The 25,069-nt window shown below is 43.0% G+C and overlaps 1 protein-coding gene across 1 annotated transcript; it reads left to right on the top strand.

Annotated features, from left to right (window-relative positions):
• The first annotated feature begins 358 nt into the window (after positions 1 to 358).
• Positions 359 to 20,904, top strand: LOC133108044 (sestrin-3-like). The gene is made up of 10 exons (XM_061217456.1): positions 359 to 626; positions 10,552 to 10,617; positions 11,568 to 11,768; positions 12,013 to 12,195; positions 12,577 to 12,813; positions 13,111 to 13,258; positions 14,497 to 14,615; positions 15,390 to 15,580; positions 15,803 to 15,947; positions 17,074 to 20,904. The coding sequence occupies exons 1-10, from the start codon at positions 546 to 548 to the stop codon at positions 17,158 to 17,160; spliced, it is 1,458 nt and encodes a 485-aa protein (XP_061073440.1). The 5' UTR covers positions 359 to 545; the 3' UTR covers positions 17,161 to 20,904.
• The last annotated feature ends 4,165 nt before the right edge of the window (positions 20,905 to 25,069 follow it).

Here is a 25,069-nt window from a genome sequence, read left to right as displayed (position 1 = left end):
TGCATAAACATTAAACAGCACAAATGCAGACATTATGCTAAGAAAGGTCAGAATGAGATAGAGATGTAGCCAGCCAGAATCATTAGAATTCAAGCAGAAGAATCGGTATGATTTCAGAATGATATGCATCACCTATTAATGACTTTAATTAGCTCTGGTCGTGGTATTTCAGTTGGCGCATAAAAAATACCCGTATCTAATGCTGAGATAATCGTTTAATACAGTGGTTTACATACCGGTACAGTCGCCATAATCAGGACCACGCCCCCTGAGCCAAGCGATTGGCCGGTGGGCGTGTTTCATGTTGCTCGGACTAAAGTTGGAAACTTGCAGCTCGAAAAGTGCTGTTGTGTGGGGAGCGAGAGCGCAGAGGAAGGAACCTCAACCAGCCGTCAAACAACCGGCCTCGTTCTTAATAACAGCTATAAGCCCCATCACCAAATATCACCCAGAAATGTCTACCAGAACTCCGTAATAAGAAAATGCGCCTTTCAATCGGCTCCAGCTGAAACAATTCAATTTGTGCTCTCTCGCCAGCAACCAGAATGAATGTCAGTGCCGACTCTCTCTCTACTACCAACTCCTATCTCATCTGTAACAACTGTCAAAAAGTGATCAGGAAAAAGGTACTGTACCAAGCTCAGTTTGTCCTTCAACTTCAATGTCGAATATTATTTCACCTGGCTAACTATCATATTGCTTTATCATTTATATCTTAGTTTGGAAACTGCCTTGGATAAATGGCAAGCTAGATTCCTGCCGATGAATGTGTAAGCATTGAATCAGTAGATTATTTTGTTTTATCGTGACACATAGTTATTTTATTCAGCCCTTAATTACAAGAAAATGTAATGTTGTGCCCTTCATAAACTTTCACGGTTCTTCAAGCGCCGGAATAATATCAGAATCGCAGAGCCAGCTAGCTAGACTATGGTAGCTAATGCTTACAAACCAGTCATTTGGTCGAACAATTAACGCTGTGAACCTGTGAATGCACGCATTTTGCATTGCCAACTCTGAACATCTGCCTGTTGTTCGCATTTATTTGCGACTCGCATAGCTTGTTAGATGTTTATTTTATTTTATTTGGTGTCAATGAAAGCAACACCGATGTTGCGGTATCAATACTTTTTTCAAAATGTATTGGGTGGGCGCAGGGGGTTTAACACAGTCGCTCGCTTGTTTTGCAGACGTTCTGGCAGGCAATCCTAAAAGAAGAATAGGTACATAAGTTACGTTAGCAATGCTGGAAAAAACAGCTTGCGCTGGTGAAAATGACTGCGTAATTGGGGCTGCAGGACCTGCGTGTTACGCTACTTGCCATGGGTTTGAGTTTCTATAATTAAAGTGAACATCTGGACATTGAGACATATCTAACTGGTGGCGCTTGCTAATTGTTAATATTGTGTGTATTGCTACTTGTAAAATTGTGGGGGTGGAAATGCTCTTCTTTCTGCCAGGCTCTGTTTTTAGCTGTCATTATTCATACTGGACACGCATTGCCCGCTTATTCAGGGTACACTTCTATTCACAAGGGGTGAGCAGTGCAGGCAGGATTATCTCTTTTTATTTTAAACAAGCTCTTTGTCACTGAGCAATTGGGGGCACTAGGGTTACAATGGTCATTAATCGCAAAAGGTGACCACAGAGCCCATAATGTTGAAATATGAACAGTTATGCACATTGCTTATTGGACCTGTTCATTGGGTCCCACTGGTGTCAGTGGGTCAGTCAAGTGGCTGGATGGCATTTAGAGGTGCAGTGTGGAATGTAGGTCTGAGAGGGTCAGGAACCCCCTATCCATAGTCCAAAGTTCTGTCACACATGCAAAATGCCGAGGATGGTGGGCATTTCAGATGGGCTCACCAAGAAGCGGTCTTGGTGAGCAAGAACAGGACCCATGAAGTCGGCCATTTCTTTAATTCTGCTTGTTGAAATAACAGAATGGTTATTGTAATCAGCTTTTTCATTCATTAATGTTTTTTTTGTAAGACAGAAAACAAATTAGGCTGAAAACCCCTGTGTAAATTTTGAAGCTTTTTATGTCTAATTATTTTAAAGTGCCCACCGTAAACAATATAGAGGTGGAACATTTACCACACGTTATGATTGTCATGGTTGACCGGGTTTTTATATGCCTGCCGCTGAATTGGTCAAAGATTTGTCATTATCTTCTCATTACCTCGTTCCGTTATCAGTGTTTGATACCCTTGTGGTAAGTCTGTGGTTTTCCAGCCACTGAGAATATCTGTAGGCTGCACAGGGTGAGGTCATGTTCCTGTGCTCACTGACTTGTTTTCGTAGTCCTGTAGTTGGGGGTAGGGAGCTGAGGGTTGCAAAGTCCTTGTGAAAGTGTTCTATAAAAAGGTGGTGTCCAGAGATGCCTTCATTTACACAGAAATGAAAATAGCTGGAATGCACAGCCCATATAATTGGGGAGGGCAGTAGGGACAAACTCCATAGGCATCTAACTTGTTTTGATCAATACATGAATAAGTTTCATTGTGCAGATAATTGCAGTCAAAACTGCACATTGGTCCCTGTTTTTGCACAGAAAATAAAGGCTGTTATAGGTGCAGTAGAAAACTATTTTGTTAACACAAGATTTCAAAAGCGAGGCAATGATAATGCAAATTACAAATTTGTTCAATGAAGTTTGTAGTGGGAGAGGATCATTCTAGTTTCTGCAAAATTGCAAAACCAACCAAGAAATAAATAACAAGAGAAGCTATTTGGCTGAATGTTGGATTTTCTTTTTTCTTTCTCCTGGACATAGAAAGTTTTACCCCTCTCCTCTCTGTGCAAAGCCACTATTGTTGGAATATAATCCTTCTGTTGACCCGCGGCCAAACTCAGAGAAAGCCAGAGCGCCCAGGCTGCTGATTCAACACCAGCCGTCCCACTTCCTGTTTCAGGGGACCTGCAGCTGCCAAGCTCACTTGCATGAAAGGAAATGGCAAACAAATGTAAAAACAACACTGAAGAATCTACTGTCATTGAGCAATATGATTTTAAGGGGTCGTGTGAATTACCAGCACAACTAGAGAATTATTTAAAAATGAATTTCAATGGCAAAATGGGATGCTACAGTTAAACACTTGCATCAAAACATCAGTATTTATGAAAAAGGACACTTTAACATATGCTAACCATCATAGTAACTCACTGTGGGATTGTATTTGAACAGGATTAATTGATAACAAGGTGACTACATCATATAAAGGAGGGCCTCTATGGTCAAAAAGTAGCTTTCTGTTCAGTAAACACAATAGCTGTGGAATGAGTGTATCATTTTAGTATGCATGCTGTATACTAACCATGCTTCTGCCCTCTTGTAGAGCTGGATGTCTATGGTTATTTACTTGGCTACAGCATGGCATTCAACTGCTTCATTTGTTATGTTATTTAGGTAATTCGCTTAGCAGTAGCCTTTATTCAAGTTGACACAGCTATGGCTGGTCATTTTTTGTGTGTTTTTTAAATTGCTGAGGGCTTAACTGCCACATCATGTTCATAATTCAAGCGGCCACCCTGTGGTGACACATTCAGTACCTAACCGACTCCAGAATACTGCTTTCCTGCTCTTTAAAGCTTCCAGAGTCTTCCCCTCAAATGAATCTAATAAAACGACTCCAATACCCCTCCGTCTGTATCTCTCTTGTGCGCTCAACCGCAAACAGGAAAACTTCTCTGTCAGCTCATTCCACCAGCTGTCGCGGCGATAGCTGCAATGAACCTGCTGCAAGAAAAGGAAAATACCCAGGATGCAACCGTGATGGAAAGGGCCTGAACAGCCGACCTGGTTGCAGCGAGGTTTCTGGATTTACAGTCAATCTACTTAATACTTAATTCACAGGAAATTGTCCGTCTGTTTGTACAAAGGACAAATAAAGGCCTGTTACGTAACCACACATATGCTTGTGTGTCCCATAGCAGCACGGAGCGGGGAGCCTGAGCCCTCCTGGAGTGCTGTTTGAGTTTCCACTGGTGCTGCCGCGGTGACTTTGTAGGGCACATCCGGTTTCCACCTATTTCGATGTCCCATCCGAGCTCAGATGGTTAAGAGCACACAATGGGTATAAGTGGCACCACTGTCTTTGCACAGTGTGTGACAGTCATAGCGCGTTCCCCCGCCTACAGAACATGTAGTCCTGCCTGTTTGGTTTAACTGGGCCCAGGTTCAGGCTGGTCCACCTCTCTGCTCTCCGTGGCAGTTTTTCTAAGGGAAGTGTGGACTGAACATGAGAGCCTACACAGGACAATGTGAAAATGGGATTTTGAGCCTGGCACATGTGCAGTATACTTTTTGCTATTAAGTAAACTTGAAATAAAAAAAATAAAAAAAAATCTGATTGGCGATAGAACAAGCACAATTCATATCTTCAGTGGCGCCTATTCATTGTTTGTTGTGACAATTCTGTGCCGGCCTTAGAAACAATGTGAAAGGAAGTAGATTCACTGACAAATTGTCATTAGCAGAAACAATACTATGTTGGTACATAGTAATAAAATATATCCACTGCAGAGTTTTTAAAACAGACACATGTCTCGCCTATACATACCAGACTTTACAGTCAGCACAGGTTAAAAAACCAAGGCCGTATTAGCCAGGATGTTCAGCACTTGCTCTGAACAGTTAGGTAACTGGTGTTATGCAGTAATTAGAGTGGACAGTAGTTAATGGTGTGAAAAGGTGAATTAGACTTTTTTTTGTATGCACAAAGCCAATGAAATTGAGGCTTGTGAGTGACTCTGTGGCCAACATTATTTTTGATCTGGGGCCTTCAAGGCAGCCACTATCTGATGAGATTTGCATAGGTAGGCCATAGATGTGGATGGTTGAATATGCCTTTTCAGCACACTCATCTCCATTGTCTCACTGATTAAAGTCAGGCTGATCAAGGCTGTTAAATTCCAGTTAACAATGGTTGTTGTTAAGAGGTTTAAGGATGATGAAGCTAATGATAGACTTTATCAATTATTTATAGCGTAAAATAAAATATTCAAACACCACAAAAAATGCCTGTTTTAAAGTGTTTCAGTCTTGTAATGAGGCAAGAAAGGCTTATTTTCCTCTCTCGTAGAAAGTATTCACTTGTTTTAAGAAATTAAGGGAAATTGTCTTACCCCATTGGCAAATTTTGCAATAGGTTTAACTGTATCACCTCCTTGGCAATCTTTTTGTCTTATTTAGAAAATCAGTTTTTTGTATGGATAGTCTCCATTCAAAATAGGATCTAGTCTATGACTATATTAATCAATGTCTGTGAAACTGGCCCTTTGTCTTATCTTTGGGGTTTTGCAGTGTATGTGTTAATGCTCAAGTTGAGCCCCTTTCCCCCTGTGAAGGGCCCTTGGTAGATGACTGTATAATGAGGATTACATAACTCCTGTGCTGTTACAGGCAGGGCCCTAACCCTCCCCAGCATCTCCTGCATTCCTGCCCCCTGCCCCCTGCCCCCTGCCCGCACAGAGGAGAGACATTTGTTGCTCATCCACTGTACTTTGGTCTCCTTTATCCTTCAACCCCCTGGAGTTGTTGGAAATGTTTCTGGGCTGAAACGGGTGAAAACATGTCCGTTCTGCACAGCTGTTGACTGTTTCCTCAGTCCTTTCACTTGACAGAAATATTTGGTCCCCTTGTGTAAGAACTTAAGTAAAAAGGGTTGTTTTACTTTCTTTTTTGAAATTAGTATTTCTATGCCCCAAATTGTTTACACAGCATGCAGATTGGTTTGAAGGCTCGCTCAGACCAGCTGTAGCTGTAGTTTTGCACCTGTGCTTCTGAATGCTGATGCCTGCTGAGCAGGGCACTCTGACCCTCCACACTCCTCCTGGGTCTCCTCCCCATCTGACAGCAGGCCGGTCAGGGCCAGGTTCACCAGCCTTTCCCTCAGCTGGACTGTTAAACTCCTGCGTATGACGCTTCTGCCCAGGGCTTCTGGCCTGTGCGTCTGCACTCCTGCGGCAGACAGGCCCTGATTGGTTGGAAAGCTGACTCCACTGAAGTCACGTGACTCTGAGCTGGCCCCCAGCCAGGCTCGCAATTCCGCACAGCCTGAAAACAACAATCTTGTAGAAACTCCACTTTGGAGAGGTAGGGAGGGGAGAGACTTGATTTATGTGATTTTGTGGTTGCGCATGCTAATGTGTCACCCTTGGGAGATAAGCTGGCGAAGACTTGTGTATGAGTCTTGTTTCTCTGCAGTGCTGTGCCTGATCTTTTTCGTGTGTTGTTTTTCTGCCTTTTTTTTCCCATTAAATTGTATTTTTGAGACTGTGTACCCCCTCCCATTTACCCCAGACACGTCAATCCCCCACCCCCACTGCGACTGTTTTACTGTTGTAAACAGGCTCCCTCCTCCTCACCCGTACCTCCTACAGAGTTGAATCTCCAAAGGGAATAGCGCGTTTGATTCCCTCTGAGTGAAGCACTCTGGGATACTTGGCCGAGGAGAGAGTGCAGTGTAAACATGTTAGCCCGGGCTGCAAACAGCCCAGCCTGTTTGGTGAATCGCCGCACGTCTCCGGGCTCAAAAACACCAGGGTTGTTCTCGATGCCCGTTTTTTGTTTTTCACGGTCCTCCTTTGCTGGCGGGGCCCACCGGTCCATTCTGCCATCTTTGCTCTTTAAATGGCGTTCCATTTACACAACAGCAGCCGGGGCAGCGACTGCAACAGCAGCAGCAACAAAGCCCAGCATTGTCCCGAAGTGTTTTTCCAACTGGAGTTTGGACTGCCTGCGCTAATTGGGCTATAACTGATGAGTTCAGATGTAAGAGACAGCGAGAGAGACAGGGAGGGCTGAGAGACTGCAAGCTTTTTCAGGAGATAAAACCAGAGCTGCGTTCTTTATCAGTGTTTTTGAGTTCACCTCAGCCTGCCGTCTGTCCCGTGTTTTCTGTATCAAACTCAGAATGAAAAACAAGCAACTATTGCGTCACTGAATGTGGGAGAGGGCAGATGCTGAGATATTTGATGGGGTTCTTCTTCTTCAAAAGGAAAGGGTCAGGGTGAGGTGGCCAGACTACACAGGACACTCTGTATCTGGGGTGCAGTTCTGCAACCCGAAACCTCCGGTATCTCTAGGAATTTAATCTGGGGCAGTTAAACTATCACCTCAGTTATTTGGGAATGACAGCAAAGCAGAAAAACAAGGTAGCCTTTCCTACAACATGGAGTCTCCGGGACATAGATTTTTATGTGTTTTTATTTGAGTGGGATAGAGGAGGAGGCAGCAGCTAGGTTTTTTTCTTTTTTTTCTCTGAAAGCCTGTTTGGGTTGGATGGTAGAATGAGGTCTGGTGGGTTGATCCATGCTGGGCATTGCGCTTGCTGGAGATTCAACTTCTTACATAAATAAACTTTACTCTTTTTATGAAGTGGTCGTGACCGAGTGATTATAAAATTAGTCCATTTTGAGGTGTTTTTCTTTTAGATTCTTCAAACTAATGGTACAGTGTGTGCAAGAATTTGTGGAACACAAACACGGAGAAACACTTGAAAAGAGTCACTGACCTACAGATCTCTTCCCTGCCTCATACCTTTTGCCCTCATACCTGTGGTAGCAGACCCACCATAACGGTGAAGGCCCAGGTTATGTTTTTTTTTGTAAACAGGGTCATTGAGTTTGTCTTCATATCTGTGCTTGCCTGTGGTGGGGTGGAGCTACAGCGACCCAACTGTTGCACATAAGTCAATCCTGTCTTTCCAGTCAATGTAAGCCTAGTATCTGTTTATACTCTGGCTGATTCCCCATGACTTCCTGATTGATAGTCAACTGTTATAAAAGAATGTTGAAATAATTTGTGTCCATAAAATCTTTATGCATTTTTTAGGCTTGTATTGGTGATCACACCGTTGTTTTTAAAACTATTACAGCCTGCTTTATGATAACTTGTAAAATGTCATCGCCCTGGCAGAAATATCTCTGAAATTCAATATAAGAAGCTATACTGTGCGTGTGTGGGGAAAAATAGGGAATGTAAGATTTGTCATTTTATTTTGTGTTTTGCCTAGGGAAAGACACTTCCTTAGATGTAAGGACCTCTCTTTTCCTCTTCGTTCAAGATTCAGAATGCAACATTGACCCAGATCAGGGCATGTTTTTATAACCTTGCTGTTTCAGCTCGGGAACAATGTCGTTTGCCTTTCTTTGAGTTTATCTGCCTGTGTAGGGACACTAAGAACAGTGGCTTTCTCACAACCAGAACCAAAGAACAACAGAGCCTGTGATTATTGTACAGCTTCCTCAGTCTTCCTGCCTTTGTGTGCATGTGTGTGTGCCTGTGTGCGTGTATATGCTTGTGCCTATAAGTGTGTGTGTGTGTGTGTGTGTGTGTGCATGCCTGTGTGTGTGTGCCTGTGTGTCTGCTTGTGCCTGTGTCTGTATGTGTGTATGCTTGTACCTGTGCCTCTGTATGTGTGTGTATGTGTGTGTGTGTGTGTGTGTGTGTGTGTGTGTGTGATGTATTGATAAAGGAAAAGTGGGAGGAAAGGGCCTTTTTAACCCCTGAGTATAAGTCAGGGGTGTTTCAGAAACGGTGTAGACATTTGGTCTCTGCTGAAACAGGTCAGTGTTTGTGTGCAGAGTGAAGCAGAGCAGTGCCCTTATCCTCTGCTATCTTCATGCTCTGCCAAGTCCTGAGGCACAAGGCCATTGGTCCACACCAGTGGTGTGAATATGGTGAAGGGGAAAGTGTTGTAACTTTCCATATGCCTGGCACAAGACTTGTTGTCCCATCCGCCTAATCTCTGGCCATAGCTTTCCTAGCAGTTGTATCCCACGAACGTGCAAACACACACACACACACACACACACACACACACACTCACCCCTCACACATACACTCACCCCACACACACACACACACACTCACCCCACACACACACACACACACACACACACACACACGCACACACACACACACACACACACACTCACCCCCCACACACACACACTCACCCCACACACTTTTGAAGAACAGTCTTGTTTTGTCTTTTCCACTTCAGTCACACATATAACAGCCCGCCATTTCACTGCTTTGGGCTGTTTATGTATTTTGTACCTTTTTATTTTTTTGCATATAATTTTAGCAGCTGCTGCATGTTGTACAGTTGCAATAAACCCCAGATGTCCAGGAAAGTATGCAAAACAAGAGTGTAAAATTAAGAACCATGTGAAAGTGTTACAAAGAGCGTCAGCAATGTTCCGCTCAGGCTTCGAATTCGCTCTAGATTTGACATACAACCCCAAAAATACTGGCCCAGGTGTAGTGTGGGAAAGACTCGTCCCTACGCTGTCTAATGGCAGCGTGTTGTAAGATGCCCCTTGTTTAACCCACTTGTAAAATGAAGTGTGAGTAATGGAGGTTTCTTTGCTCTGCACTTTCTGTGCTGTCATGGCTGTGGCTAATGTGCACACAGTCTGCTGTGCTGGAAATGTTAGCAGGCTGGCGGGGTTATTGCGCTGCCGAGAGTCCTGTGACACCCTGTCTCCGTGACGGCGAGAGGGAGATGAGCTCACCAGGCTGCTGGCTCCAAAAGGGTCACCTGACCAACTGACAAGCTGCTCTGCGCCATTTTTATTCTCCACACCTTTGTGCGTCGCTCTGGATAAGAGCGTCTGCTAAATGCCTGTAATGTAATGTAATGTAAAGTGTAAAGAGCAATACTTCACCCTCAAACATGTTTTTTATTATTACTTTTTAAGGCTGTGGTTCATATATCTATCAGAAATGAAATCATTACAATTTAATTGAGCCAATATTGTATCTTTTCATTAGCTACATTATCTCAAATGACCTAAGGTGGCTAATTAATTGTAATTGAGTGCAGTTTAGCATACCTTTTAATGTTTGTCACCGGAGGCAACGTTTAAAAAAATATATTCTCTGATGAATATTTTATGTGAGTCACAGGGACATGAAGAGATTGCCCTTCTCTAAATTAGAAATTGTTTCTAAGTTTTGCTGAATTGGGCTGTCTTCTTTTGACCGATTTGCAGTGTCCCATAGCCTACTGTAGGCTACTTAACATACAAGTAATACTTGATCAATGTTCCTGTAGTTCTACGTGAATAAGTTGCTTTGCAGTATGTAATCTATGATTACTTTAATGGCTAGGCTCTATCATGGTGTCCTTTATAGGCCCTTGTGAGGCCAGAAATCCCAGGATAAATATTTTGCCAAGTTGTCAGCTTTGGCAAAAAATATGCTTTTTATTTGAGTAAGACTTCAGCCTAGTGCTAGTCCCTTTGTGGGAGGCAGATATTTCTGATACTTTAAGCTTTGGTGTAAGACTTCCATAATCTCTCAAAACAGTTTCAAGTCTCCCCACTGAAATGCTGCTTTTAGACTAAAACCATGATCCAGAAATATTGTATGATTATTGTTGGACATTATTGTTCATACCTAAGGTAATGTACAGTGTTTCAAAGTAGGTCATCTACAGTTGATTTACTGCTGTCTGAAGTACGTTGGGCTGTAAGTGTAATTTTGAGCACCTTGTTTTCCGTGCTTTGACAGCCCTTTCCCTCTTTTGTTCTGAACAGGAAAAGGGAATGAAGGTCCCTCGTCCACTCACCAGTGGCCCCAGCTCCTTCATTCCAGAGAATGAGGTAAGTTCCACTCGGCTGGCTTATCTCCATTCTCACTCACTCATCTGCAATATCACCTTCTGTCTCACCCCCTCCTCTCTCCTCCCCTTTTCTATCTCACCCATTCTCTCACCCCAACTCTATCTCGCCCATTCTTTCACCCCACCTCTATCTCACCCACTCTCTCACCTCACCTCTATCTCGCCCACTCTCACCTCACCTCTATCTCGCCCATTCTTTCACCCCACCTCTATCTCACCCATTCTCTCACCCCACCTCTATCTCACCCATTCTCTCACCTCACCTCTATCTCACCCACTCTCTCTCCCTTCTCTATCTCACCCATTCTCTCACCCCAACTCTATCTCACCCATTATTTCACCCCACCTCGATCCTATCCACTCTCACCTCACCTCTATCTCACCAATTCTTTCACCCCACCTCTATCTTATCCACTCTCACCTCACCTCTATCTCACCAATTCTTTCACCCCACCTCTATCTTATCCACTCTCACCTCACCTCTATCTCACCCATTCTTTCACCCCACCTCTATCTTATCCACTCTCACCCCACCTCTATCTCACCCATTCTTTCACCATACCTCTATCTCACCTATTCTCTCACCACTTTCCTGAATCCCATGCATCATGTTCTGTAACTTTTGTCTGTTACTTAGAAACTAAACAGTCATTACACATTAATGCTACACATTAATTAAGTACTCAGTTTCAGCTTCCAAGCACACAGTTAGCAAACAGACTGCACAAGGAAGCAGTTGTATTTAATTTCTTAAACAACCCCAAAGTGTAAGTGTAACCAGCTGTAATCCAATTGACCGGAATTACTCTTATAAAAGGACAGTAAACATATGTGTCAAGGGTAAACCATTCAAGTCACCCTGAAAAACCTATAAAGTAAAAGATTTTTCCAGTTCCCTGGAAGGTGATGCTATAGCTCCATTGTCTCCAGATTGTAGAAGCCACGCCCGTGGACAGCCACACCATCCTGCTGCTGGCAGAGGAGTACTCCACGAGCGGGCGCGTGGACCACCTGACGCAGGTGATGGCTCTGCACCCGCACTATCTGGAGTCCTTCCTGAGGAGCCAGTTCTACCTGCTGCGGATGGACGGACCCCTGCCCCTGCACTACCGCCACTACATCGCTATCATGGTGAGTCGCTGCCCGCGTGACGTGCTGTTTGCACAGCTCGCCAAAGGTTTACTTATCAGTAGCTTCTTAAATAAAATTCATGCCGATAATTTTTCATGCTGAATACGTTTTATGACGTCCTGTTTAGTTTAGTTATCTGGTGAAGAAGGATAATTGCTAGCCGATGTCAGTTTGTTGATATTGCTCAGAGGGAGTGTGGCGCACGGCAGGCGTTTGGCAGTGAGCTCTCTCTGACTCTTCCCAGGCGGCGGCGAGGCACCAGTGCTCGTTCTTGGTGAAGATGCACGTTCAGGAGTTTTACCAGATGGGCGTGTGCGTGGAGTGGCTCAACGGACTGCAGTACGCTCCCCAGCGGCTGAGGAACCTCAACGAGATCAATAAGCTCCTGGCGCACAGACCCTGGCTCATCACCAAGGACCACATACAGGTAACACGCACACATTATGGATTCACACCTTCCCATTACATCATAAAAATATGCGACGTATCACTAACTTCATGAAGCAATGACGGCATTGATTGGAGCAAGTGAACACCTTCATTGTGTTTTGGGTGCCCTGTAGCGTAGTGGTTAAGGTAAATGACTGGGACACGCGAGGTCGGTGGTTCTAATCCTGGTGTAGCCACGATAAGATCCGCACAGCCGTTGGGCTCTTGAGCAAGGCCCTTAATCCTGCATTGCTCCAGGGGAGGATTGTCTCCTGCTTAGTCTAATCAACTGTACGTCGCTCTGGATAAGAGCGTCTGCCAAATGCCAATAATGTAATGCAATGTAATCTTCTCTCCTCTCTGCCTATGTCACTTGTAGAATCTGGTGAAGACGGGAGAGAACAGCTGGTCTTTAGCAGAGCTGGTCCATGCAGTCGTGCTTCTGGCCCATTTCCACGCCCTGGCCAGCTTCGTCTTTGGCAGTGGCATCAACCCCGAACCAGACGGGGAGAACACCAACACTTTCCAGCAAATGGGAGTCAGCAACGTGTGCTCGTGTGACCTGGCCAATGACAACAGCCTGGAGGAGGTCCCGTTTAGCAGTCCCTCCCTTGGGGTAAGACGTGACACTGCGCAGCCCCACGCACCTCTGACCAGACCTTGCCCCTTCATCCTGCTAGAACAAGCAATGGTCTCTTTGTGTTTTGGCATGGTCGCCTAGATACTCTTCGGGAAGAAATGCCCTGGGATGTCAAAGGTCACTGGCTATAACTTAAGCCTACTCTACTCGTAGCGCAGACACGCTGGCCGTTCTGCACCTCGGTCATTAGAACAGGGCTGTGGTGCTGCTGCTGCTGTTTGGCGGGGGTACAGGGTCAGTGTTGATGGCGTACCCGTACCCGTTGCGTTTCAGACGGCGGACTCGGTGAGCGAGCTGGAGGCTCTGATGGAGAGGATGAAGAGGCTGCTGGAGGACAGGGAGGATGAGGAGGCTTCGCAGGAGGAGATGGCCACGCGCTTTGAGAAGGAGAAGAAGGAGAGCCTTCTAGTGGGGTCTGGAGGTACTGACCGCAGATGCGCAGCCATTGGAAATGCATTTGCATGCTTATACGCACACGAACGCAAGTGTGCAATTGTACGCAACAGACATCACAAACGCGCACACAAGCAGGATTCAAAATGGATAAGCACAGGGATAAACACACAGGGCAGAATGTGTATGCACCTAATTCTGCTTTATTCATTCATTTGTTCATTTGTTTATTCATTCATTTTTCCCCTCATTTGTTCGTTTGTTCGTTTGTTTGTTCGTTCGTTCGTTCGTTCATTCATTTCTCAAGATCAAATCTTTTTTGTGTGCATGACATTGGCATCAAAATAAGATCTTGTGCTTGAGCATGATCTATTAGGATCCAGAAAATCTTCTATTAAAGGTCCCATATTGTGGAAAATGACATTTCTCGGTGTTCAGTTCATGGAGTTAGCCGGCCAATCAGAACTGAGGTTCATTATTAAGCTTAAGGACAGTCACTAGAACAGCCTGTTCTTGGTAAAGCTCATGAGAGGATGTAAAATTGGATAATGATTGCTTCGGGTACCACACAAACACCTTCTTGTAGATAAATTGACCGAAAACACTGGGTTCCTTATAGGACCTTTAAAGTATTGGCAGAATCAGGACACTGTGTTCTCCTTCAGGTAGATGGTCTGCTCTCGGAGGGGTATGAAGGGCGTTTCGCTCGTGTGCGTTTTGGTCCGACTGCGTTTTTATCTGCGGCTGAAGCGCTGTGAGGCGGGGGACGCCAGCCCCAGTTCACACGCCGCCGTTGCCAGGCGCCGGCGCATTGCCCGCGGGAGCCGCGGGATTGCGAAACTCCGCAAACCTCTTTATCTGCGTCGCGTCCCTGTCTGTGCGGCAGGTGGGCAGATGTGCTTGTGCAACCGCCGGCTCCTCTGTGACAGACACTGCGTCACGGCTGCCCTTTTTTGCCTTTCGGGCACATTTCAATTGAGCCGGTCGTGTTCATTAGAAGACCACCCCAGCCCCTTATCCAGCCTTGGGTAATACAGCTGAATGGCCCGCATCTGTTTGGGCTGCTGTAACTGCATTCAAAATGAAGGCTTCGAGTTGGCACTTTTTTATCATTAGGAAATGGCGATGCCGCCATCCTGTGTAGCATAAGCAGTGATGGGAATCTGTTGCAGTTGGTTAGCTGTGTTGTTTATGGGCGGGAACAAATTGGTCAGCAGTATGTGGATTTTTTTTTTCATTCTGATGTGACATGTTGAATTCAAACAGGTTTCCAAGACCAAGTGGTGCCATCATCAAAAGTGTCTCGCTTTGTGGAGGATGCCACCTTCGGCTACCAGGACTTTGCGAGGCATGGAGAGGACAACCCACCAACCTTCAGAGCACAGGTGAGCAAGGGTGAGGCAGAATGCAGGTGAGGCAGAAAACAGGCGAGCAAGGATACAGGTGGAGTAGAATACAGGTTAGGTAGAATACAGGTAAGGCAGAAAGCTGGTGAGCCAGAATACAGGTGAACCACAGCACAGGAAAGTCACAGTGCAGATAAGCAACACCACTGGCAGGCCAGAACTTGGATGAACTGTGGAACTTAAATAGCAGTCAGTGATCCACCCCCATAGTGGCTTCAGGTGTAATTGAAATAGTATAGTCAGATGTGACTCCTGCATGACTGTGGTAAACAGTCCCACAGCCCTGACATCTCTAGTTACAGTCATAGGCTGTGTCATTTGAGGCCTCTCATGGCTGTATTAAAGCCTCCTGGTGGCTTGCTGGGCACCAAGCTGTAGACTACAGCAGAGAGTTGCTGTTATACTGTTGAGGAAATACTACTTGAATTCCATCTAATAAAAAAAGCCAAGGATATATTTCTAAGTATTCATGTAATATTGTATGGTTAGCTAGCAGTGCACATTATATGCTACTCCTGAGTTCAGTAGTATTGACGATAAAATAAATCTGTCACTTCTGTAGAACTTAGAAGGATGAAGGATGTCTGAGTGGTTAGGGCGCGTGGAGCCATTCATACAGAAGCAGTATTTCCTCAGTCTTGTTGTCAAAAATTCTTGGTGCTTTCAGGGGCTTTTTACACATTACTCAGGTATTGCTAAAATTGTGGACTGTGCTACCGTAGCTGCTCTTCACAGCGCTTCTTGCTTTGGCAGGACTATTCCTGGGAAGATCACGGCTTCTCACTGGTCAACCGGCTGTACTCGGACATTGGCCACCTCCTGGACGAGAAGTTCCGCACGGTGTACAACCTGACCTACTACAACATGGCCACTCACGAGGATGTGGACACCACCATGCTGCGCCGGGCCCTGTTCAACTACGTGCACTGCATGTACGGCATCAGGTGAGAGCACCTCTTTCGCTTCTTCCGCTTGCGGTCTCCTCTCTTCAGAGAGTGGTGCGGGGTTAATGTTATGTGTGCTGGTGTGGGCTCTCCTGCCTGTACCTTCTGACTGCGAGTGTGTGATTGTGTATGTATGTGAATGTACGTGTGTGCGCGTGTTATCTTTTCAAATGAAATTGTGCGGACGTAAGAGTTGGAGTGTGATTTGCCCCTCTGCACCAGATATGATGACTATGACTATGGGGAGGTCAACCAGCTTCTGGAGCGGAGTCTGAAGGTGTACATCAAGACGGTGACCTGCTACCCAGAGAGGACCACGAGGCGCATGTACGACAGCTACTGGCGCCAGTTCCGCCACTCTGAGAAGGTGAGGGGAGGGCGGAACTTAGCGCTGCATGGTGGTGGGGTGGGGTGGACGCCTGGTTTGGCACTTGTTTTCCCAAAGTTGAGCATTTACTGTAATGCGAGAACGTGGGCTTTACTCCAAATTCAGCATTGACAATAGGCCAAATGAAATGCTGCACAGGTGTGCACTAACTAGTGTGTGCTTTTCCATTTCATTTCCATGAGTGACTGTAAAATAATTTAGTTTTTTCATGCAAGATGTTTTTCACTGTATTGACACGTGGTGAATATGTCCACAGTCTTTGTGCATTTGCTTTACTTTCTGCAATATTTTTTCAATCATTCTTTTAAAGAGTGAAGAAGTGCCAAATATTTTTGACTCACCAACACATCCTTAAGATGAAGATCTGTGACACACATGCACATCAAGCCAAGCATTCCGGATGGGTTAAGAATTCAGATAAGAACGACTCCTACATGACATGACTCATAGTGACTCATGTCTTTGTAGTTAACAAAACATTAGCAGAACAGCCCATCTCTTCTATTCTGTGTTTCTGCATTCAGAAGTCTCATTCCAAAAACGCTATTTTTTATGTGAGGATGTCTTATTCTAAATTCTTTGATATACTGAATATTTCACTACTTGTGTATACCTCATTACAGGTACAATAAAAGCAGGGAATTGGGAAAGAGTTAAATCTTGACTTCAATCTCATTATCCGCTTTGTACTCATTTTAATGCAGACCAGCCTAAAGGAAAACAAAGCTGGTCTATTGTTCTGTTTTACAGTTCTGTGTATTTTTAATTTTGCTGTAAATTAATAGCTTGCTTCCCTTTAACCCCTTATGGGTGAATGCAACCTGCACCTTACATCTGCCTTAACAGATGGATGTGAAGCCAGCGTTGTATTTGATCATATAATCTGTGAACAAAATTTAAATGCATTGTGATTCCTAGGCCTTTCTATGGGTTTCCTATATGCAGCTTTTGTCCATAATGGGTTTAAGGTGTAAGATCACAAATATGGGATTAGAATGTATTTAACTGGTCAATCTAAACCTCTACTCTTTAAATGGTTCTAGGTGTGGCTCTGTGATTGGCCGGCTGTGTCTGACCCGTTCTCCCTCCCCCTCCCTGGCTGTAGGTGCATGTGAACCTGCTCCTGATGGAGGCGCGTATGCAGGCCGAGCTCCTCTACGCCCTGCGTGCCATCACCCGCTACATGACCTGAGCGGAGGAGACCTCCTGCTCTCCTGCCCTCCTCCCTCCCCTGGGCTGTGTTTCCAGACCTCCCCATCCCCTCTGTGTCTGTATTTCACAGCGTGCCTCGAGGCTGGAGTAACCTGACCTCTCCCCACCTCTCGGCATGTTTAGGTGCAATAAACCCCCAAACCCAGAGAATGTCAGTGGCTCTTAACCTTTTCCTAAAGGAAAGAAAAGATGGGATACGGAAGAGAAGAACCCAGAAAAGCCACTATTTCCAGAGCTAGCTAAGAGGCCCCTGTAACATTATATAATTTTACTTTTTATTTCGCAACAGGGCTGTCTAATGTGAAAGGTCAGGGAGATTTCTATTGATTGGCTACTTGATATGTAGCTTTTGGAAAAATGTGAAAGTCATTAAAAAAACAAAAGCCCTTTCAAGCAAAGGTTGGCCATTGTAAAGCAGGCACGGAATGAGGAATAGGATATTTACAAAGCCATCAATCCTCATTCTTGCCTTGTATCAGATGGCCAGACTTCCACCTGTACCTGCTAGTTTATTGTAGAATCTGCCAGCAGTGTAGCCAAATTTTGAATTAGGAGCATTAAAAGATTATTTTCCTGAAGTTCCTCTTTTTGCTGATGATGGGCGGTGCCTAAGATAGGTAGGCAGCAGACTGCATTCTTGGTCACTTCCTTCTCCCCTTGACAGTGCTGATTTATGGCCAGGCCTCAGAAAGTGGCTCATCAGAGATCAGTATTTAGAAGGCAGACCTTGTCGTCACAGTGAGAGACAGACTGTGAGACAGACGCCCAGTCTGTTTTCAGCCAGTTAAAATCAAAGAACTGTTCACCGAGCATCCTCCCCCAGATGCTTGGTGTTCCAGCAGTAGCTCACACCGTTTGTTTAACCATTACCAAATCCTTACCATGCTGCCTTCTGTTAACCCCATTTATTACAGGGGTATGTCCAACATTGTGGACCGCACATCCATACAGCTGGTCCTGAAAAGGTAGTTTGTTGCAGTTAAATGGTGGTTATTCAAAAACAACTCATCTCACATTCTAATCAGAGTGAAAATTTGGCCTGTCTCTGGTGCCTGGGTTTCCAGTAGTTTAAGTATAGTTGTGCCACTAAAACACATGAGAACATGAGTGTGCACTTCATGCATTTAATTTTATGACAAAAAACAAAGCTATTTTGCCTGCTCTGGTGTGATTGGTGGACATTTTAAGTGCAATATTCATCGTCTTTTTAAAGTTTTACTCTAATTTTATTAGAGTAGCAATACATACATGATTAAGCTCAGCTCCTCAAAATCACAATCCTGTTTTATTTTCAATATTTTGCACATTTATATAGTTTTCAAGAATTTGAAAACCTCTCATTTTTGCTCTATTGTAGAATCACAGAGATACAAGATATAGTAGAATCACGGAGCACCACAATGACTTTAAGAGCAGTTGCTTAGGTAAAATACATTTAGATTCAATGTACCAATTCCCAATCTTCTGTTCAGTGCTTACTTGCTTATGCTTTTATTCAGTATTAACAAAGTTGTTCTGGTGAGGAAATGCAAGCAGCCATTGTTATCGTATTGTCCTCACAGACCCAATGAGATTGTGAGTCTTTAATTGAACTTGTTAAAATTAAATTTGTTAATATATATTTCGGCCAACAGTTTACAAAACTTGTTTTGCAGAAATGGCTTTGGTATAATGGCAGATTAACACTTAAAATGCTTAGCATGATTGTGTATTATTTGGCAGTGGGCTGTGGTAACATGATATTACACATCTTCTGAAGTTCTGCCTGTTTGAAGAGAAAACTAATGACAAAGTCACCCCACACCCCAGAGTAGAGAATCGCAAAATGAAAAATCTGGAACTGCCCCTTTTGGGTGAGATTCAAACTTGAAATGTTCCTTCTACCTTGGCTTTGCTGGAGTTGTTATTTCTCCTGTGATGTAATGAATGTATATATTTCTACTGAAGAAGAACTGCGGAGACTAATCATACACTTTTTTTTTTTTTGTCCTGTACTTTTTCTTTTTTTAATGTTTACTAGGAAAATTTGTAGCAAAATACTGTACTTGTATTTCTTGTGATTTTTGAACCCTTTTCCTTTTTCAGTATTAGTAGAATTACAGGCTGTGCTTTTTTAAAAAGAGAAAATGGTGGATACCCATGGTATCGCACAACTTCACTATCCTCTCCCGTCACGTGCTTTGTTACTGTACTGTCTGTGGAGAAACCGTGTGCTTTCCCCCCCCCCCCATGGAATCTAAGATGGTAATCATGTCTCTTAGTAACTTTGCTGGAAGACACATTTCAGAACTTGAATAAGCTATGTACTCTGATGTATAACAAACATATTAGGGCATAAACCATAGGCTGAAATAGATGTAGGCTTAAACACTTTGCTTTGGGCCATTCAACCCTGGTCTATGTTTGCGCAGTGTCATCACAGTTTAACCGCCCCCATCCACCAGCTAAGCACCTGATCCAGCCAAGCAGTTTTGTGACATAGCTTTTTTTTCTCTCAATTCTGTGTGCTAGTGGTTCGATTGTATATTTACATGACCAGGGTTGAAGAGTCCTAACTTGATGATATTTGTTGTTCATCATACTCCTGTTTAAACCTCTGGTGTACTGCAGAACCTTTGTAAATCATTTGAGTTACACTGCAAAGAGGGGCCCATTTCTGTTCCTATTCGAAAGAGGAATCCCCCACTAATTGTTGCAAATTCTATGCCCATGGAGTCTGTCCAGTTTTGACCTGCTTTCAATTTTTCTTTTTTAGAGTTAGGTTTAGAGTTGTCTATACACACTTGTGGGGACTCTGAACCGTCCTTCCATGGTGCTTTGCAAATAAATGTTTTGTATAGCCTCATTTTGAAAATGTGACGGACTCACGATGATTCCTCATTTTTGATGTACACCAGAGGTCGCAGGCTTTTATCAGTAAATCACTTGTTCAAAGTGTACTTTTACATTTTCGTTTTGTATTTTCAAAGATTTTTTTAAAGTAGTTTATTTTTTTGCTATCGATTTAATAGTTTCACCATTGATGCGGGTAGACCTTGATTGTCTGCCCCTGCTCAAGAAGATTGAAACACGCTCTGTCGTGAACAGTGTAAAGAGAAACAAATAGAAATAAAGAATGTTAAAAACAATGTAGACTGTCACACCTAGACGATGGTAAAACCTTATGTTACTTTGGGTTGTGCCGCCTGGGCACTTCAAGTGCCTGCATCAGTACAAAATAAGAGCACGGCCTTGCTGCTCTTCTGTGTGCATGTGTGAGCATGTTAAACACATGTTGGAAAGAGAGAAGACCTGGCCAGACCCGGGACAGTGAACAGTAGAGAAGTTGCCTATCTTTGGAGATCTTTGTGCCTTGTTTGCATGCAGTGCTGGCTGATAGGACCTGAGAGTCTATGTCAGAATGGGGTTCCAGATGAAAATAATCAGAACTTCCATGTGAGTCACTGGTGCTGTATGTTTCTTTTTTGTTCAGGCCATTACAATGAAGCTGTGATTTAAACACGAAAAACCTAAACTCCTATGTGTTACCATAGTAACTCCTCAGTGAGTAATATCTGCACTTTTTTCTCCCCATGAGATAATTTTTTTCTATAACTTGGTACGGAACAATGGGGTTGGCTTTGTACAACTATATTGTTTTCATGTGGACGGGATTGTATTTTACAGTTGCTTGTAGAAGAAAAGAAGAATCTCATTGTTTCAATAAAGCTGTTCTAACACCTGATTACTGCATTGTGTTGCAATTTTGTGAATCCAGATTGTTGCTAGATAATTAAAGGTTATAGTGCTTATACAGCTCTTTATTGAGAACTTTGTGTGCCTACTTTATCTGCTGCCTATAAAAGTGACTCTCTGTTTTTAACCTGTTTTTATTTTAATTGAAATACTTCCTTTACAAGCAAAGCTGTATGGAATTTTAGGCATACAGTGCCGTGGTATTTTCCCCCTCACTGAGTTCCTCTATTGCATATTTGTCACACTGAATGGTTTCAGATCTTTAGACGAAATGTATTAGACAAAGGGAATGCGAGCACGCACGAAACACATTTTTAAATTATCGTTTCATTGATTTACTGAGTAATTGAATAGTCTTTTTTTTATGTGTGAAAAATACAAAATAATAGAGAAATCAGGAAGGGGGCAAATGCTTTTTCACTGCACTGCATATACACAGTTAGATTACCGCATGAGAATGAGGAAAGTAGTTCTACTTATAATCCTCAATGCTGACCGTAAGACACACACACAAGAAACACACTAAGGTAGGATCCCCTGTCTTGTATAATGTTTGTTTGTTCTCTCATCTCCTTTCTTGTATACTTCCGCACATTCTTGGTGGTATTGCACTGTGTTCCTGAGACTAACAGTAATGTTCACCACTTTTGGAGCCAAGAGGAAATATCCTTTGGCAATAGGATTATTTAGTTATTCAATCTCCTTTTATAATTGTGCATTGTCATTGTATTTTTCTATTTATTGAGCTATGAATGAATTATATTTGTCCAGTGAGTGCTTCTCCACAAAAAAATAATAATATGGAAATTTAGCAAAATACAGTGATGTGTTTGGGGAAGCTGTGAGCTATTTAAAGTGTGACATTTGTGCAAATTGTAATCTGAGAATTCAATGAATATCCTGCCTGTGGATTTAACATGCCCTCTAGTGGTGTATTGATCAGTCGGAATACTAATCCAATAATTATTTTTATACAATCAAAGATTGTAAAAATGATTCTATGAAAATGATCTAGATTAGTTCTTCACTACCCATTCTATTGCCTCTATCACACTCAAAATTGGTTGGTCCAATAAACCAAAATAATAGAATAGAAGTGGGTGAGAAAGAAGGGTTTTGTTATTGTATGGGTAAAAAGCAGAAAGATCACACATAAGTTCAGTGCACTGGTCTTCTATCCTGACATGATGTGCGTCCTATCTTATCTGACATGAGTGCCTGTCTATGTGTTTAGTAATGCTTTGTTCATAAACAACACATGCATCTTGCACTTTATCCAAATGAAACACAAACACTACTCTTTTTGCGAGACAATAGTGTGAACCCATTAACGCTGTGTTTGCAGCTACATGGTTTGACTTTGGGCTAAGCCGGCACCACTAATCTTCTGGGCATTATGCCTTGTAGAGGGCCCGTAGTCCACTGTTCAAAAATCCCCAAATACACCAATCAGGCTGACAGTCAGCATTTCTCCTTTACTACACAGTTAAATCACTAGAGGGCAGCAGTAGTGTGCCTTTTGTATCTACACTGTCAAGGTCTTAATGCAGTTTGCCTCTCTTGAAGCAGCAACTTTGGTTCAAACCACTTACCTGTATTTATAAATATACATTTAGTTTATGGTTAGGATAAACCAGAGGAAAGAAACCTTCACTTCTCATTGCTAACATTGTTCTTGGGCTGGCTTTATGTTTGGCCTATACATCATCAACATGAGAATTTGAATATTATCACCAACTGTCGATTACTGGATTGCTGTTTAAATTAAAATGGAAAAGTGGTTACTTAAATGAATGTATATTTCCTCTTTACTGGAGGATGTGAATTGACAATATTTAATAATATAATAAATTAGAGATTTTTAGGAAATGTTCTCTTGCAGTGATGCAAGGATTCCATGACCTTAACTTTATTGATAAGCTTTGGGAAGATTTGTGCAGTAGCTCAAACTATTTTATACTTTTCTCATGTTAAAATGTATATTTTTGTTTTAAATGGTTTTTTACACCTGGCTTGTGCTTCAGCATACACCCTGATCAACAAAATGGGATTTCATCTTTTCAATCTAACCAGTTTTTTATTATTATTCCATTTTAAAAATGACACATTTTGTATTCAGTCAATACTGATGTTTTTTTACATTCATTTTGGAGATTTGTCCTTTCAAATTCATGAATAATTATGCTTATTCAAGAACCACAGTGCAACAAACGAATGGAAATGTGTCTGATGACATTCACAATGAAAAATCATTTCAGACAAAAAATATCAAAATACAATAGGATAGTAAATAATATTTATTCAATGATCATGGTGATGTAAATGGATGAAATGCATTTGAAGCTGTTTATGCTGAACAATCTAATTGAAATCTAATCTCATAAATGTAAGAAAAAAAGCTTCTTTTTTTTACATAGCTAAAAAAAAAAGAGCTTTTCTATTTGATCAAAAATCATCTAAATGCATAAGATTAAGTTGTGTTAAAATACTGGCTTCCCTTAGTGGGTATGAAAATGTTAAAATGTTTCAAGCACATTGTTTGGTCTTGCATCTCCATTCCCTATGGACAAAATATAAATATACTGAATAACTGCATTCTTCGGCTGTGCTAAGAGGAGACTAGAGAGAATGCTGGACAGATGCTCGGGATTGCAAGCTTGCTTGATTTCAGGGGTTACAGGAAACAGAGTTCCCCTCTATATATGCCATATTAGTGTGCCCTTTAGTGTCCTTTTTTTAAAGCACAGTGAATTCCGCTTTTCAACCATAGCTGAATGTTGGTTTTGGAGAGCCACAGTGTCTTCAGATCTCTTTTACCAACCAGCATTTAAATGACCATTCTAAGAAGTTCCATATTGATTACACAATTTCATGCAGTTTTACTTGCTTCTGAACGCATGGGTGGTGGTGTGGAACAATCCGGAAGGCCAATTGGGCCGCAGCCAGGAATGGTAGTACATCCAAAAATAGAGCGTAGGCCCATTCCACACTCTGGTCTCTTACATGAAAAATGGTGTGTCCTGGTAAACATGGCATGTGTTTGTAATTGTGAAAAATATTCTATCTTTGGGTTCACAGTAATAGGAGTGAGGTTACCTTCAGTCTGCTCTGGAAAGGTGCTCTAGCACTGGCTAGGCCACATTTCCTTTTAAGTGCAGGAATGAGTGTGTGTTGGGGCTAGCATGGTGCGGTGTTGCGTACAGGTCACTGTAGGTGACGCCCGGCAGATCAGCCTCATTACAAGAGCCTGAATAATACCAAGCCTGAATACACAGCATGCCACTCACAGGGAGGTCTCTATCTGCCCAGAGCAGACACACTGGAGTGTGCGTGTGTGTGTGTGTGTGTGTGTGTGTGTGTGTGTGTGTGTGTGTGCATGTGTGTACGTCTGTGTGGTTAGGAGGGTCAATGACCTGGAAAATAGGCATAGTTCATGTTTTTTTTTGTTTATATATGTTTGGGAGGGGTAGAGTAAAGGGGGTGTACATTCTAAAGGGGGTGTACAATCTAAATTTCACTCAAAAGCAATGCATGACGGATGAGGTGGGCCCTTTCCCGTGTGAAGGCACTGCACCACCCTCCCCTGGGGAGCTCGGGTTGGGTGGGATCAGGCCCAAATGGCTCAGTGCGGTTGGGGTGGTGAGTCCGTTGGGCAGCACATAAACTCCCACAACATATTTATAGCCTGCCTGTTACACACATATACACGCTCACAATGCATAAGCGCTATCACACATACACACAGTGAGCACTTTATTAGGTGTTTATTAGACCTTTTTAGACTTATTAAGTCTTCTGCTGCTGTAGCCTATCCAGGCTACTGTTACAGTCACCTTTGACCAGTCTGGTCATTCTTCTCTGACCTTTCTCGTGAACAAGGCGTTTCTGTACACAGAACTGCAGCTCACTGGATGCTTTTTGTTTTTCACACCATTCTCTGCAAACTCTAGAGACTGTTGTGCTTGAAAATCCCAGGTGATCAGAAGTTTGAGATTGGCTGATTAGATAATTGCATGAATAAGTAGGTGTACAGGTGTTCCTAATAAAGTGCTCAGTGAGTGTACATGCACTCATTGGAAATATTCACACAATTACACAAACACACACATACACACATAAACAGATGCTCTGCTCAACATACTTACAAACACACA

The sequence above is a fragment of the Conger conger genome, chromosome 13 (genome assembly GCF_963514075.1).
Source record: "Conger conger chromosome 13, fConCon1.1, whole genome shotgun sequence".
NCBI classification, from domain to species: domain Eukaryota; kingdom Metazoa; phylum Chordata; class Actinopteri; order Anguilliformes; family Congridae; genus Conger; species Conger conger.
The sequence above is the reverse complement of the archived record's forward strand: the minus strand, read 5'-3'. Positions and strand labels throughout refer to the sequence as shown.